Raw genomic sequence first — 16,384 nt, 5'->3', positions numbered from 1 at the left:
TTCTCCTGAGAGCAGTGCAGGAGGTTGCCTTCAACATAAACCTTCTTGACAAAGTACTTGGATGACTTGTTGCAGCTTTGCTCTTTTCTGATGGTGACTGCAGCCTTCAACTCAAGGCACAGCTTCTCCAAGGCACTCATCTTGCTGTACTTTAGCCCAGTGATCTGTGGAGAATAAGTAGTGGTGATGGTGGTGGTCCACCTCTCCAATACAAGAGTTCACCATTATTAATTTTTCATCCTTTTCACCAGTAAACTCTGGAACTCCCTGCCTGCTTCTGTATTTTCTTTTCCCTATGACAAATTTTTTCATGAGGAAGGTCCCAAGACACTTCTCCAATCTTGGATAATCCTTACCACTACACACCATCAGACATAAAAATACCGTGAAGGATGCAACTCCCTTTTTAGAAGAGCCAGAGGTCACAGGAGCAAAGGTGACAGGACACTACATGCCCTTGACACTCATGTCAAGCCCCATTATCACCTGCATCACTCGGGAACACACCATCACCACCATTACCATTGTGTTGTGGCATCATATCAGTGGCATAATAATTGTAAGAACACAAGGGAAACTGCAAGAAGCCATCTGGTTTACACATGGCAATCCCTGCATGAAATGTGCTTACCTATTTTCACTATCATCCTCATGCATAAATTTGTCTAATCTTTTAAAGCTCCCTAATGACTCAGCACTAACCTAACTACCGAGTCTATTTCATTCATCTATCACTCCATCTGAAAACCAGTTCCTTCCTATTTCTTTTTTAAATCTAACTTTATCAAGCTTGACATGAAGAAACAGGATAGTGATAATGGTTGCTATTTCTGATTATTATTCTTACTTTCATTAACACTCAGAATACGAAGTCTGTCTTTATTCTTATTTTGAGTCCCCAGTGGAAAGGGATAGTCTCAGTGGCACTACAAGCCAAATAGCTTAAAAACACCCTTAAAATGAAAATGATGGCTACTCTTCACAACCACAGTGCTGCATCCCTCTTTTCTAAACATCTTCACTCTAACCCCCGCTTCCCTGCTCCCTCCAAGACCCAGTGACAGCCTCCCTCACCTCTGGGTTCACTTGAGGAGCTGCCATCAGCCACCCAATGACATTCATTTGCACGTTCTTGGTGACAGAGTTCTCCTGGATCTCCAAATTTTCAGGATACACCACCAAGCCTGTAAGGAGAATTGGTGAAGAGAGAGAGAGAGAGAGAGAGAGAGAGAGAGAGAGAGAGAGAGAGAGAGAGAGAGAGAGAGAGAGAGAGAGAGAGAGAGAGAGAGAGAGAGAGAGAGAGAGAGACTGTATGTTAGATGCAGACAAAATGATAAAGTATTAAAATCTTGCGTGCAAAAAAAGATATGCACACTAATAAATACTTTTATTACAAAATGTTAAAACATCCATAAACTCCTTGCACATCATACTGAGCTCACACTCCTCTCATTCCCTCAGATGCTACCAACAACTTTATTTAAACACAAATAGATAGATAAATAGATAGATAGTCACATACACACACTTATTCCCTCCAAGACACAACAATGACTTGATTTCAACAGAGATAGACAAAGACACACACACACACACACACACACACACACACACACACACACACACACACACACACACACACACACACACACTTACACATCAGGCTTGGGTCTGAGTACATGTACTCAACCAGATTCCAAATGTAGTGCAGTGGTAGATGTATAGGTAGAGGTAAGGTCAGGGTGACACAAGCCTGTCCCTGGGGAAGCCAGGTGGTCTGGATTGGTACCAGTGAAGTCATATGAGTTACAGCCACTGCAGTTCCCACTCCTGCTGCTAATCTGTCAGCACCTTTGTGTAAATATGTGGAGTGAGAAACAGCTGTCAAATGCCGTCTGGACTGACAGGCTGCTGCACTGAGAGGCACACAGCAATCCATCCACATCAGGTATCAAGCAAGATTCACCCCAAACTCTCCACATTCACACAGATAGACAGACACAATACACACAGAAATAAATCAATAGATACACATACACATACATACTTGCTTACCAGGAGAGACAAAGTGGAGATGCCAACCAGCAGGTACAACAGACACCTGAGCAGCAAGTTGGTATCTAACACTGACCTTGCTGATGACGACATCCACAGGAATTGTTGACAAGTTGTTCTCAGGTAAATAGATCCTGGAGGAAATACACAGAAAAGATCCATTATTGCAGGGACAAACAAAGGCTGGATATTGAGGGGATACAACAGAGTTAAGGAAAGGGAGATTTTTCACTGAAGGAACAAAGAAAAGCTGAATATCTGGAAGGGCAACAGGAAAATTGAGAAGAGGAAAATGTTGGAATGATACAAAAATTACATGTTTTCTGTCTTTTTTTTTTTTATGTAGGAAGGATACTGGCCAAGGGCAACAAAAATCTAATAAAAAAAAATGCCCACTGAAATGCCAGTCCCATAAAAGGGTCAAAGCAGTGGTCAAAAATTGGTGGATAAGTGTCTTGAAACCTCCCTCTTGAAGGAATTCAAGTCATAGGAAGGTGGAAATACAGAAGAAGGCAAGGAGTTCCAGAGTTTACCAGAGAAAGGGATGAATGATTGAGAATACTGGTTAACTCTTGCATTAGAAAGGTGGACAGAATAGGGGTGAGAGAAAGAAGAAAGTCTTGTGCAGCGAGGCCGCGGAACGAGGGGAGGCATGCAGTTAGCAAGATCAGAAGAGCAGTTGGCATGAAAATAGCGGTAGAAGACAGCTAGATATGCAACATTGCGGCGGTGAGAGAGGGGCTGAAGACAGTCAGTTAGAGGAGAGGAGTTGATGAGACGAAAAGCTTTTGATTCCACCCTGTCTAGAAGAGCACTATGAGTGGAACCCCCCAGACATGTGAAGCATACTCCATACATGGACGGATAAGGCCCTTGTACAGAGTTAGCAGCTGGGGGGTGAGAAAACTGGTGGAGACGTCTCAGAACGCCTAACTTCATAGAAGCTGTTTTAGCTAGAGATGAGATGTGAAGTTTCCAGTTCAGATTATAAGTAAAGGACAGACCGAGGATGTTCAGTGTAGAAGAGGGGGACAGTTGAGTGTCATTGAAGAAGAGGGGATAGTTGTCTGGAAGATTGTGTCGAGTTGATAGATGGAGGAATTGAGTTTTTGAGGCATTGAACAATACCAAGTTTGCTCTGCCCCAATCAGAAATTTTAGAAAGATCAGAAATCAGGCGTTCTGTGGCTTCCCTGCGTGATATGTTTACCTCCTGAAGGGTTGGACGTCTATGAAAAGACGTGGAAAAGTGCAGGGTGGTATCATCAGCATAGGAGTGGATAGGACAAGAAGTTTGGTTTAGAAGATCATTAATGAATAATAAGAAGAGAGTGGGTGACAGGACAGAACCCTGAGGAACACCACTGTTAATAGATTTAGGAGAAGAACAGTGACCGTCTACCACAGCTGCAATAGAACGGTCAGAAACGAAACTTGAGATGAAGTTACAGAGAGAAGGATAGAAACCGTAGGAGGGTAGTTTGGAAATCAAAGCTTTGTGCCAGACTCTATCAAAGGCTTTTGATATGTCCAAGGCAACAGCAAAAGTTTCACCAAAATCTCTAAAAGAGGATGACCAAGACTCAGTAAGGAAAGCCAGAAGATCACCAGTAGAGCGGCCTTGACGGAACCCATACTGGCGATCAGATAGAAGGTTGTGAAGTGATAGATGTTTAAGAATCTTTCTGTTGAGGATAGATTCAAAAACTTTAGATAAGCAGGAAATTAAAGCAATAGAACGGTAGTTTGAGGGATTAGAGCGGTCACCCTTTTTAGGAACAGGTTGAATGTAGGCAAACTTCCAGCAAGAAGGAAAGGTAGATGTTGACAGACAGAGCTGAAAGAGTTTGACTAGGCAAGGTGCAAGCACGGAGGCACAGTTTCGGAGAACAATAGGAGGGACCCCATCAGGTCCATAAGCCTTCCGAGGGTTTAGACCAGCGAGGGCATGGAAAACATCATTACGAAGAATTTTAATACGTGGCATGAAGTAGTCAGAGGGTGGAGGAGAGGGAGGAACAAGCCCAGAATCGTCCAAGGTAGAGTTTTTAGCAAAGGTTTGAGCAAAGAGTTCAGCTTTAGAAATAGACGTGATAGCAGTGGTGCCATCTGGTTGAAGTAGAGGAGGGAAAGAAGAAGAAGCAAAGTTATTGGAGATATTTTTGGCTAGATGCCAGAAACCACGAGGGGAGTTAGATCTTGCAAGGTTTTGACATTTTCTGTTAATGAAGGAGTTTTTGGCTAGTTGGAGAACAGACTTGGCATGGTTCCGGGCAGAAATATAAAGTGCGTGAGATTCTGGTGAAGGAAGGCTTTAAGTACCTTTTGTGGGCCACCTCTCTATCATGTATAGCACGAGAACAAGCTGTGTTAAACCAAGGTTTAGAAGGTTTAGGACGAGATAAAGAGTGAGGAATGTACGCCTCCATGCCAGACACTATCACCTCTGTTATGCGCTCAGCACACAAAGACGGGTCTCTGACACGGAAGCAGTAGTCATTCCAAGGAAAATCAGCAAAATACCTCCTCAGGTCCCCCCAACTAGCAGAGGCAAAACGCCAGAGGCACCTTCGCTTAGGGGGATCCTGAGGAGGGATTGGAGTGATAGGACAAGATAAAGATATGAGATTGTGATCGGAGGAGCCCAACGGAGAAGAAAGGGTGACAGCATAAGCAGAAGGATTAGAGGTCAGGAAAAGGTCAAGAATGTTGGGCGTATCTCCAAGACGGTCAGGAATACGAGTAGGGTGATGCACCAATTGCTCTAGGTCATGGAGGATAGCAAAGTTGTAGGCTAGTTCACCAGGATGGTCAGTGAAGGGAGAGGAAAGCCAAAGCTGGTGGTGAACATTGAAGTCTCCAAGAATGGAGATCTCTGCAAAAGGGAAGAGGGTCAGAATGTGCTCCACTTTGGAAGTTAAGTAGTCAAAGAATTTCTTATAGTCAGAGGAGTTAGGAGAGAGGTATACAGCACAGATAAATTTAGTATGAGAATGACTCTGTAGTCGTAGCCAGATGGTGGAAAACTCGGAAGATTCAAGAGCGTGGGCACGAGAGCAGGTTAAGTCATTGCGCACATAAACGCAGCATCCAGCTTTGGATCGAAAATGAGGATAGAGAAAGTAGGAGGGAACAGAAAAGGGGCTACTGTCAGTTGCCTCAGACACCTGAGTTTCAGTGAGGAAAAAAAGATGAGGTTTAGAAGAGGAGAGGTGGTGTTCTACAGATTGAAAATTAGATCTTAGACCGCGAATGTTGCAGAAGTTAATGAAGAAAAAGTTGAGGGGGGTGTCAAGACACTTAGGGTCGTCGACAGAAAGGCAGTCCGACCTGGGGACATTTATGGTCCCCTCCCCAGATGGGGACTCCGAGGCTGGTGTAGGAGTCGCCATGATTTTAAAATTTTTGAGTGAAGGGTGTGTGTGTTATTAGGTGCTTGTAGTTTTGTGTGGAGGAAGAGAGTTGTCTTTAGAGGGCAGGCTGTGACTACCCCCTTGTGTTGTGAGACACAAAGGGAAACGTTCAGTGAGGTCACAGCTGGGTTTAATGATAAGTTCACAGCACCCCCTGAACAGTGCTTTAGACCTCACTGGGAGTAATTATCATTTTGGCAGGTGTCTACTGCCACTGGCAGGTGTTTTATGCACACTGTGTGTGCATAAAACACGCACACACACTTTTTCTCTCTCTCTCTCTCTCTCTCTCTCTCTCTCTCTCTCTCTCTCTCTCTCTCTCTCTCTCTCTCTCTCTCTCTCTCTCTCTTGCCTCGCCTTGGGCATGCACTCACATCCCTCCCCAGTATCTCAATCAATATCTTTTGATCCTGAGAAGAAACAAGAGAACTACGTGGAATGAGAGACAAAATATACACAAGAAAACAAAACACACAGTCACTGGACTAACCATCTCAGTGACCTTTAGAAATACTTACTGGAATTTTCAAGGGTACTTCATGATTCTGGTGATAGTTTAACAAGTATTCTGCATCACCAGAAGAAAGAAACACCTATGAGAACCTGACTCATTATCATGAAAACAGTCCTTATGAAAGCTGATGGGATTTTCAAGGACATTTTTTTCATGATTCAGGAAATAGTTAATAATATTCTGCATCATCAATCAACCAATCATAAAAACCAGACTCCTCTTTTAAAACAGTTCCATTAACACCTCAGGCATTTCACAATATGGGGATAAAAGTTAAGGTTCCCCGCACTTCCTACCACAAACCAGACTCCTCTTTGAAAACAGTTCTCATAACACCTCAGGCATTTCACAATATGGGGATAAAAGTTAAGGTTCCCAGTGTGTCTTACCACAAACCAGACTCTTTCTCTTTGAAAACAGTTCCCATAAGACCCAAGGCATGAGAGTTAAGGTTTCTTGTGTGTCTCACCACGAAAACTGCTCCATCCAGGAGAGAGCCACCAGCACCCACAAACTTGAGGGAGAGGAAGAAGGGGTGAGCGGCATGGAGGATCTCTGGGTATTTGAGATGGATTTCCTTGGCCATCCTGCAGAGAGAGAGAGAGAGAGAGAGAGAGAGAGAGAGAGAGAGAGAGAGAGAGAGAGAGAGAGAGAGAGAGAGAGAGAGAGAGAGAGAGAGAGAGAGAGAGAGAGAGAGAGAGAGAGAGAGAGAGAGAGAGAGAGAGAGAGAGAGAGAGAGAGAGAGAGAGAGAGAGAGAGAGAGAGAGAGAGAGAGAGAGAGAGAGAGAGAGAGAGAGAGAGAGAGAGAGAGAGAGAGAGAGAGAGAGAGAGAGAGAGAGAGAGAGAGAGAGAGAGAGAGAGAGAGAGAGAGAGAGAGAGAAGGATGAAGGAAAAGAAGATGAAGGTGAAGATGGCAGTGCCATTCCTGTTGGGAACTGTTGTGGTGCCCATGAGGATGGCACCTGGCGGACCTCCCAAGAGACTTGCCGTGACCTGCCAGGGATCACTCTTGTGGCCCAGGTCACTGGTGGGTGCACCCTGCAAGAGAAGAGAAGAGAGAGAGAGAGAGAGAGAGAGAGAGAGAGAGAGAGAGAGAGAGAGAGAGAGAGAGAGAGAGAGAGAGAGAGAGAGAGAGAGAGAGAGAGAGAGAGAGAGAGAGAGAGAGAAAGAGAAAGAGAAAGTGACTGTAGGAAGTAGAGGAAGAGAGAATTAGTGGAAAGAATATAAAAGCAATGAAAATGACTACAGGAAGACAAGAAAGCGATGAACGAGCTTGCTTTTTGACATTCTTTTACCACAGAAGAAAGAATGAAAAATACAGCCATTCAATTCACCTCTTCACAATACACACCTGGTACTCTGCTATGGTCTTCTTGGAGTCATTGCTGAGAGTGAAATCAACAGGGCCACAGTACACTCCGTCAGCCAGCAGCCAGCATGTCTACTGACTGCAGCAACATCCTCAGCACTCCATCCTCCAACTGTGTCACATCACCATAACATCATTAGAGGTGTGTGTGTGTGTGTGTGTGTGTGTGTGTGTGTGTGTGTGTGTGTGTGTGTGTGTGTGTGTGTGTGTGTGTGTGTGTGTGTGTGTGTGTGTGTGTGTGTGTGTGTGTGTGTGTGTGTGTGTGTGTGCGTGGGGCAAGGAGGGGGTGAGGGTAACTATGCATGATAGAAAGGTTTAAATTGTGTGTGTGGAGGAAAGTGTGCATTAAAGAAAGAAGAAAGAGGAATACAGGATGAGTGAAGAAATGGATAATGAAGGATAAGGTAGAGGAAAAAGAATACAGCAAAGATGAAGAAAAGATATCATTGAAGGATACATGATATGATAAGAGGGAAAAAGAATACACTGCAGGAGGAGAAAAAGGATATCACTGAAGGATATAACAGAAAGGTATAATGAAGGATAAAACAGAAGCAAAAAGAACACAGGAGGCATGAAGAAAACAATATTACTGAAGGATGCAAGAGGAAAAAACACAGTGCAGGTGAAGAAAAGATACTGAAGGATATAACGGATGGGCGATAAGGACAGTCATTCTCACCACATCCTCCACACCCTCCAACTGCTTCCATCAGAACGGATCGGTGTGCAAGGACTTGACCATGGGGTACTCCTTGATGACCAGATGTGAGGGATACACCACCAGTCCTGTATGGGAGACAGATAATAAACTGCACTCCCAAATGTTTTGCTCTCTCTTACCTCCAATACTTTCAGTTGTTATGGTGTTTTCAGGGGTGTTTTCATGGTTCCAGTGATGGTTCAGCAAGGATTCTGCATCTTTAATAGTCTGTAGTGTGAGGTATTGGGCTTTTAAACAGTACATCAACATGCAATACATTTTATCCTAACTTCCATAAGTATGTACATCAGTATACAAGACTTTCCTTTATGTAAGAGGAACTCTGGCTAAGGCCAACGAAAAGGGGGGAGAGAGAGAGAGAGAGAGAGAGAGAGAGAGAGAGAGAGAGAGAGAGAGAGAGAGAGGAGAGAGAGAGAGAGAGAGAGAGAAGAGAGAGAGAGAGAGAGAGAGAGAGAGAGAGAGAGAGAGAGAGAGAGAGAGGAAAAAATAAAAAAAAAGAAATGAAATGAAATAAAATAAAATGAAATAAAATAAACAAATAAATAAATATAAAAGGGCCCACTGAGGTACCAGTCTCTAGAAGACAGAGCCAAAAGAATTACCCTAAATTTAAGAAGTGTCTTGTATAAGGAAGTACAGACACAGGCAGGGAGCTCCCGAGTTTACCAGACTGACACCAATACTCGAGAGGACTCCACGTACCAGCTAGCGGAGACGACAGCAACCTTGGCTATGAGTTGCTGTCTCACGTCTGGCGCCTCAAATATGACGTTCTCAAAGGTGAGCATTGACACGGCCTCATCTGGTACATACAGCCTGACACAGGGGCTGTTGTCAGTATTTGTGTTGGGAAGATATGGGTGGTGATATTTTTATTTATTTATTTTTTCAATTAGGAGGGACACTGGCCAAGGGCAACAACCCTCCCCTCCCCCCACCAAAAAATAAAAAGACCCACTGAGATGCCAGTCCCATAAAAGGGTCCAAAGCAGCAGTCAAAAATTGAAGGATAAGTGTCTTGAAACCTCCCTCTTGAAGGAATTCAAGTCATAGGAAGGTGGAAAGACAGAAGCAGGCAGGGAGTTCCAGAGTTTACCAGAGAAAGGAATGAATGATTGAGAATACTGGTTAACTCTTGCATTAGAGAGGTGAACATAATAGGGGGTGAAAGAAAGAAGAAAGTCTTGTGCAGCGAGGCCGTCAGAGGAGGGGAGGCATGCTGTTAGCAAGATTAGAAGAGCAGTTAGCATGAAAACAGCGGTAGATGATAACAAGAGATGCAACATTGCAGTGATGAGAAACCAGCTGAAGACAGTCAGTTAGAGGAGAGGAGCTGATGAGACAAAAGCTTTTGATTCCATAATGTCTAGATGAGCAGTACAAGTGGAACCCCCCCAGACATGTGAAGCATACATGGACAGATAAGGCCCCTGTACAGAGTTAGCAGTTGGCGGGGGGGATGAGAAAAACTGGTGAAGATGTCTCAGAACATCTAATTTCATAAGAGCTGTTTTAGCTAGGGATGTGATGTGAAGTTTCCAGTTTAGATTATAAGAAAAGGACAGACCAAGGATGTTCAGTGTAGAAAGGGGGACAGTTAAGTGTCACTGAAGATGGGATAGTTATCTGGAAGGTTGTGTCAAGTTAATAGGTGGAGGAATTGAGTTTTTGAGGCATTGAATAATTCTAAGTTTGCTCTGCCCCAATCAGAAATTTTAGAGAGATCAAAAGTCAGGTCTTCTGTGGCTTCCCTGCATGAACTCTTTACTTCCTGAAGGGTTGGACTTCTACAAAAGACGTAGAAAAGTGCAGGGTGGTATTATCAGTGTAGGAGTGGATAAGACAAGAAGTTTGGTTTAGGTCACTGGAGAATAATAAGAAGAGAGTGGGTGATAGGACAGAACCCTGAGGAACACCACAGTTAATAGATTTAAAGGAAGAATAGTGATCATCTACCACAGCAGCAATAGAACGGTCAGAATGGAAACTTAAGATGAAGTTACAGAGAAAAGGATAGAAGGTGCAGAAGAGTAGTTTGGAAATCAAAGCTTTGTGCCAAACTCTATCAAAAACTTTTAATATGTCCAAAGCAACAGCAAAAGTCTCACCCAAATCTTTATAAGAGGATGACTAAGACTCAGTAAGGAAAGCCAAAAGATCACCAGTAGAGTGGCCTTGATGAAACCCATACTGGCGATCAGATAGAAGGTTGTGAAGTGAAAGATGTTTCAGAATCTTCCTGTTGATGAGTGATTAAAAAACTTTAGATAGGCAGGAAATTAAAACAATAGGATGGCAGTTTGAGGGATTTGAAGTCACCCTTTTTAGGAACAGGCTGAATGTAGGCAAACTTCCAGCAAGAAGGAATGGTAGATGCTGACAGAGTTGAAAGAGTTTGACTAGGCAAGGTGCAAGCACAGAGGCACAATTTTGGAGAACAATATGAGGAACCCCATCAGGTCCATAAGCCTTCCGAGGGTTTAGGCCAGGGAGGGCATGAAAACATGACTGTGAAGAATTTTAATAGGTAGCATGAAGTAGTCAGAGGGTGGAGGCGAGGGAGGAACAAGCCCTGAATTGTCCAAGGTAGAGTTTTTAGCAAAGGTTTGAGCAAAGAGTTCAGGTTTAGAGATAGATGTGATAGCAGTGGTACCATCCGGTTGATATAAAGGAGGAAAAGAAGGAGAAGCAAAGTTATTGGAGATGTTTTTGGCTTGGTGCCAGAAGTTACAAGGGGAGTTAGATCTTGAAAGATTTTGACACTTTCCGTTAATGAAGGAGTTTTTGGCTAGTTGGAGAACAGACTTGGCATGGTTCCAGGCAAAAATATAAAGCCTATGATATTCTGGTGATGGAAGGCTTAAGTACCTTTTGTAGGCCACCTCTCTATCATGTATAGCATGAGAACAAGCTGTGTTAAACCAAGATTTGGAAGATAAAGAGTGAGGAATGTACACCTCCATGTCAGACTCTACTACCTCTGTTATGTACTCTGAACACAGACAGGTCTCTGACATGGAAGCAGTAGTCATTCCAAGGAAAATCAGCAAAATACCTCCTTGGGTCCCTGCAGCTAGCAGAGGCAAAATCCTAGAGGCACTTCTGCTTATGGGGATGCTGAGGAAGGATTGGAGTGATAGGACAAGATAAAGATATGAGATTGTGACTGGATGAGCCCAACAGAGAAGAGAGGGTGACAGCATAAGCAGAAGGATTAGAGGTTATGAAAAGGTTAATAATGTTGGGCATATCTCCAAGATGGTCAGGAATACAAGTAGGGTGTTGCACCAATTGCTCTAGGTTGTGGAGGATAGCAAAGTTGAAGGCTAGTTCATCAGGATGGTCAGTGAAGGGACAGGAAAGCCAAAGCTGATGGTGAACATTGAAGTCTCCAAGAATGGAGACCTCTGCAAAAGGGAAGAGGGTCAGAATGTGCTCCACTTTGGAAGTTAAGAAGTCAAAGAATTTTTTAAAGTCAGAGGAGTTAGGTGAGAGGTATACAGCACAGATACATTTAGTTTGAGAGTGACTGTAATCGTAGCCAGATGGTGGAAAACTCGGAAGATTCAAGAGCGTGGGCAAGAGAGCAGGTTAAGTTGTTGTGCACATAAATGCAACATCCAGCTTTGGATTGAAAATGAGGATAGAGAAAGTAGGAGAGAACAAAAATGGGGCTAATGTCAGTTGCCTTAGACACCTGTGTTTCAGTGAGGAAAAGAAAATGAGGTTTAGTAGAGGAGAGATGGTGTTTTTACAGACTGAAAATTAGATCCAAGACTGCAAATGTTGCAGGAGTTAATGAAGAAAAAGTTGAGCGGTGTCAAGACACTTAGGGTTGATACCAGAAGAGCAGTCTGACCTGGGGACATTTGTTGTCCCCTCCCCCAATGGTGACTCTATGAGGCTGGTGTAGGAGTCTCCATGATAATTGAGTGAAGGGTGTATGTGTAATTAGATGCTTGTAGTTTTGTGTGAAGGAAGAGAGTTGTCTTTAGAGAGCAGGCTGTGACTGTCCCCTTTTCTTGTGAGACACAAAGGGAAACATTCAGTGAGGTCACAGCTGCGTTTAATGATAAGTTCACAGCACCCTATCATCCAGTGCTTTAGACCTCACTGGGAGTAATTATCATTTTGGCAGGTGCCTGCTGCCTCCTCCTTGTAACATTCTCTTCTGTTTCTTACTTGGCATACCTCTGGATAACCTCAAAGTGTCCCTCAGCAGTCTTTGCCAGCAGTTTGCCCACAAATGTCTGGCCTGAGGAGGAGAGAGAAGAGGCTCAGGAAAGAAAATACAGTACAGATGCAATTCCTCTCAACTTCTGTGCTTTCTTATGGAAGGATAACAGAGAAGGTATAATTCTACTCCCTTCATCTGTCTACTCATCTATACACCAGGCCACCAATCCCAGACAAAGCACCACTCACTCACACACACATCACTCACACTCTTAGGCCCACTGGTCTCTGGTGGGAAGGAACAGTGTTGTGGACCTCCCTACAACACCCTAGTGACTGTATTTACAAGACTCTGCTATGGTTATGGTCTTCACAGAAGATAGTAACACAATTCCTCTCATAAATTTTATGAGTCATGTGGATGGTCTGGCACCAGCGTGGCAGTACATACATGCCCTGGCCTCACCTTAGGCCAACTGAGTACTGACTCATTATCCAGTAATTACTGTCCCACTCCCTCCCCTCCCACCACTTAGGGATAACATGCCACACATTTGAAAAAAAGTCTCCAAAAATCATGCACACACAAAAAAACAGATACAGTATATGAAAAACAGCAAAACATAAGGAGTACCACAAGGTGTAATCTAAAGCCTGAGTGTAAACAAGCTATGTCTCAGACACACAGCTCAAACTTTGGCAGATTGTTGCCAAAGTGCTGGATGATTTCTGTGTGCACAGACCAATGTTGCCTTTTGCACACATTTTCATTCAAAAAAGTTAATTACAGTCCCTTAATTAACTTAGTAATTTCTGTCCATCTCCTCACCTTGAAAGCTTCACCATCAAACATTAAGCCAGAATTTTTGTAAACAAGCTGAATGAATGTATCATGATAATAGAAATAATATTGCTTTATTACTTCATGCATGTATGCAAAAAGTAAACTTGACTCGATTATTCCTGTCTACCCCACCTTTAAAGTCTTGCCATCCAAGCACTGGGCCAGAGTCCTTGTCAACAAACTGAATGCCTCTTGATAACAGAATTAATATTGTTTTATTACGCTATCCCAAAAAATTTAACTTGATTTTGTCATCTCCTCACCTTCAATGACTTGCCATCAAACTACAATCCAGAATCTTTGTCAACAAACTGAACAATAACAGAAATTATATTGTTTTATTACTCTATAAAAAAAAAGAAAAAAAAATAATTCCTGTCTGTCTCCTCACTTCCTCACATCATGTTAACAAAGATTATATTATTTTATTACTCTTTATATACAACATTTAAGTCAATCATGCCTGTCTGTCTCCTCACCTTGAAAGCCAGGCCATTAAGCACCAAGCCAGAGTCCTTGTCAACAAAGTGAACAGTGATGGTGGTGGGTTGTCCGGCCTGCACTATGCTGGGCTGCTGCAGGACCATTGCTGCACTCATCTTTGTCAAGCTGAGGGGAGGCCAAAAGAAGACCAACTATTACATCACTTATGTAACTCCAATAGTAATTGTATCTTGGTAAATACTGAGATCCTTTTCTCTCCTCTTTGGTATGTCAGACTTGCATTTCCCTCAATATCCTGTCAAGGTCTAATCCCTAGAGACACCATTAATGTATCCTGATTAAGTTAAATTTAAAACAGATAGGAAGGAATTGGTTTTTAAATAGAGTGGTGGATGAATGGAATGGACTCAGTAATGAAGGTGATTATTTAGTGACCTTTAAAAGAAGATTACACAAATTTATGAATGAGGCTGATAGGTGGAAATAGGTAAGCATGCTTTGTACAGGGACTGCCATGTGTAGGCCTGATGGCTTCTTACAGCATCACTTATTTTCTTATTCTTCTGTTCTTACACCAGACACTTGTGCTCCAGCTTTGGATGGTTCTTTTTGACCTCTCTTTAGGGACTGGCACTCTCATTGGGCTTTTTTAAACTTTTTGTTGCCCTTGACCAGTCCCCCTCTTACATAAATAAAGACCTGCACCTACCTGAAGGTCTCCTCCAGGGTGGTGGTGAGGGCTGGAGCATAGCTGGGGTAGGTGATGGTGAAAGTGAGGTTGTAGCCTTCCCCGGGCTTGCTGACAGACAGGTTGGTGAAGATGGCAGTGCCATTCCTGTTGGGAACTGTTGTGGTGCCCATGAGGATGGCACCTGGCGGACCTCCCAAGAGACTTGCCGTGACCTGCCAGGGATCACTCTTGTGGCCCAGGTCACTGGTGGGTGCACCCTGCAAGAGAAGAGAAGAGAAGAGAAGAGAGAGAGAGAGAGAGAGAGAGAGAGAGAGAGAGAGAGAGAGAGAGAGAGAGAGAGAGAGAGAGAGAGAGAGAGAGAGAGAGAGAGAGAGAGAGAGAGAGAGAGAGAGAGAGAGAGAGAGAGAGAGAGAGAGAGAGAATAATTATTGGTGTATCTTTGAGTCCTTTCATGGGAACCAAAAAGGCCTGAAAGTTTACTAAACACACACACACACACACACACACACACACACACACACACACACACACACACACTAAAAATCCAGCTATCTACGTCACTGAGAGTTGCCCTAGTGGAAATACAGAGTATGAGAGTTCACACTGGTTCTACTCGTTGCTGTTCCGTCTCCAAAGCAGTTAAATTGTTATAATGAGCGATGAAGAGGGGTCTACTTCGGTCCCCACTGTGTTGTTTATGCCAATGGGGACCGTCTCGAAGGCTAGACAGAGAGACCTCGGGATTTGGGGAAGAGGACTGAAGGGTCAGGAAAGCAATGATGAGAAGGAGAATTATCACACTGGAAACTGAAATGAAGGAAATGAAGGATAGATTTGACAAGATGGAGAAGATGGTTGAAACTTTGATCACCGAGAAGGGGGTGTGGAGAGGTGCATATGACGATCTACATAAAAAACAAACGTTATATGAAAAGAAAGCAATGGAATATGAAGGCAAAGTGGAAGAGTTAAACGTAAAACAGGAAAATTGGAAGAAAGAACAAGAGAAAGAAAAGACTGATTTTAGGGAAATTGTGGAGGAACAAACAAAGGCAAACAACAAAAAGCTAACAGAAAAAGTTGTTCAAGTTATAAAACAAAGAAAACTTGGTGAGAGAAACTGAGGATAAGAAAAAAACTGTCGTGGTATTCGGTCTGAAGGAAGAGTATACACCTCAGTGGACTGAAAGAGAAAAGAAGGAAAAGACATGTGTGGAAAAATTAGTGGGAACATTACAAGAAGAAAAAGAGCTAACTGGAGAGATCGAAGAAATTAAAAGAGGAGAAACTGGACATCATGGGAATTGTTGAAATTAAATTGGCAAGTGAAGGGATATATCAAATATTGGTGAAGGAAAATACAATCTCTGGATGAGAAATAGAAAAAATAAACAGGGAGGAGGTGTGATGCTTCTAATTAGGAAGGATTTATTAGTGGAATCTGTCACATATGGGGTGGAGGAGGCAGAAGTATTGAAAATAAACTTAAGACAGAATATTGTAAGATACTGTAACATTGTGGTGACTTATGTTCCCCCCTATTCCAACTCTTGGAGAGAGGATGAATATAACAAAATGCTTGAGGACACAAGGACACGTTTGGCAGAGTTATTTGAGGAAAATGATGATATACTCCTGATGGGGGACTTTAACTGTAAAGAGATATCTTGGGAGAATTGGACCATGGAAGGCAGTGAGCCATCATGGGGGAACAAGCTACTAGACCTGGCTACTGAAAATTTCTAGACACAATGGGTTACAGATGACACAAGATTTAGATGAAATGAAGCACCTTCAAGGCTCGATCTAATTTCCACCATGAAACAAGAAATAGTAGAAGACCTTAAATACATAAACCCAATAGGAAAAAGTGATCATGTGCTGATTCAGTTCACAGCTATGGATAATAACCTCAGTATAAGAAAAGAGGACCACAGAAGAGAATGGCTAAACTACAGCAAGACTAACTTTGGACAACTTAGGAAGTATTTCAGTGAAGTGAATTGGAACATGGTTATTCAAAAGGAGGACATAGAGGAAAAGTGGACAGCTTTCCTGGACATTTATAATGAGGGAGTAGAGAAATGGGTACAACAGATGTGCAACAGCTAGATTGGAGAGAGAAAAAGCATGGAACAAGTGGAAGAAAAACAGG

The 16,384-nt window shown here is 43.0% G+C and overlaps 1 protein-coding gene across 4 annotated transcripts in view; it reads right to left on the bottom strand.

Moving 5' to 3' along the window:
• LOC135097132 (uncharacterized) overlaps positions 1-16,384 on the bottom strand; it is a 19,317-nt gene that overhangs the window by 703 nt on the left and 2,230 nt on the right. The window contains exons 2-10 of one of the 4 annotated variants that reach the window (XM_063998891.1): positions 14,248-14,486; positions 12,257-12,329; positions 8,777-8,890; positions 8,033-8,139; positions 6,451-6,568; positions 2,056-2,189; positions 1,657-1,851; positions 1,075-1,184; positions 1-164 (exon numbers count right to left, since the gene is read on the bottom strand). The exon at positions 1-164 is cut by the window's left edge and continues 703 nt beyond it. In XM_063998891.1, coding sequence (XP_063854961.1) covers positions 1-164; positions 1,075-1,184; positions 1,657-1,851; positions 2,056-2,189; positions 6,451-6,568; positions 8,033-8,139; positions 8,777-8,890; positions 12,257-12,329; positions 14,248-14,371 — 1,139 coding nt within the window. In that variant the 5' untranslated portion in view covers positions 14,372-14,486. The remainder of the gene's footprint in view (positions 165-1,074; positions 1,185-1,656; positions 1,852-2,055; positions 2,190-6,450; positions 6,569-8,032; positions 8,140-8,776; positions 8,891-12,256; positions 12,330-14,247; positions 14,487-16,384) is intronic. The other 3 variants (XM_063998892.1, XM_063998894.1, XM_063998893.1) reach the window with 3 other exon arrangements.

Source organism: Scylla paramamosain, unplaced genomic scaffold, assembly GCF_035594125.1.
Source record: "Scylla paramamosain isolate STU-SP2022 unplaced genomic scaffold, ASM3559412v1 Contig12, whole genome shotgun sequence".
Taxonomy (NCBI): Eukaryota; Metazoa; Arthropoda; class Malacostraca; order Decapoda; family Portunidae; genus Scylla; species Scylla paramamosain.
The sequence above is the reverse complement of the archived record's forward strand: the minus strand, read 5'-3'. Positions and strand labels throughout refer to the sequence as shown.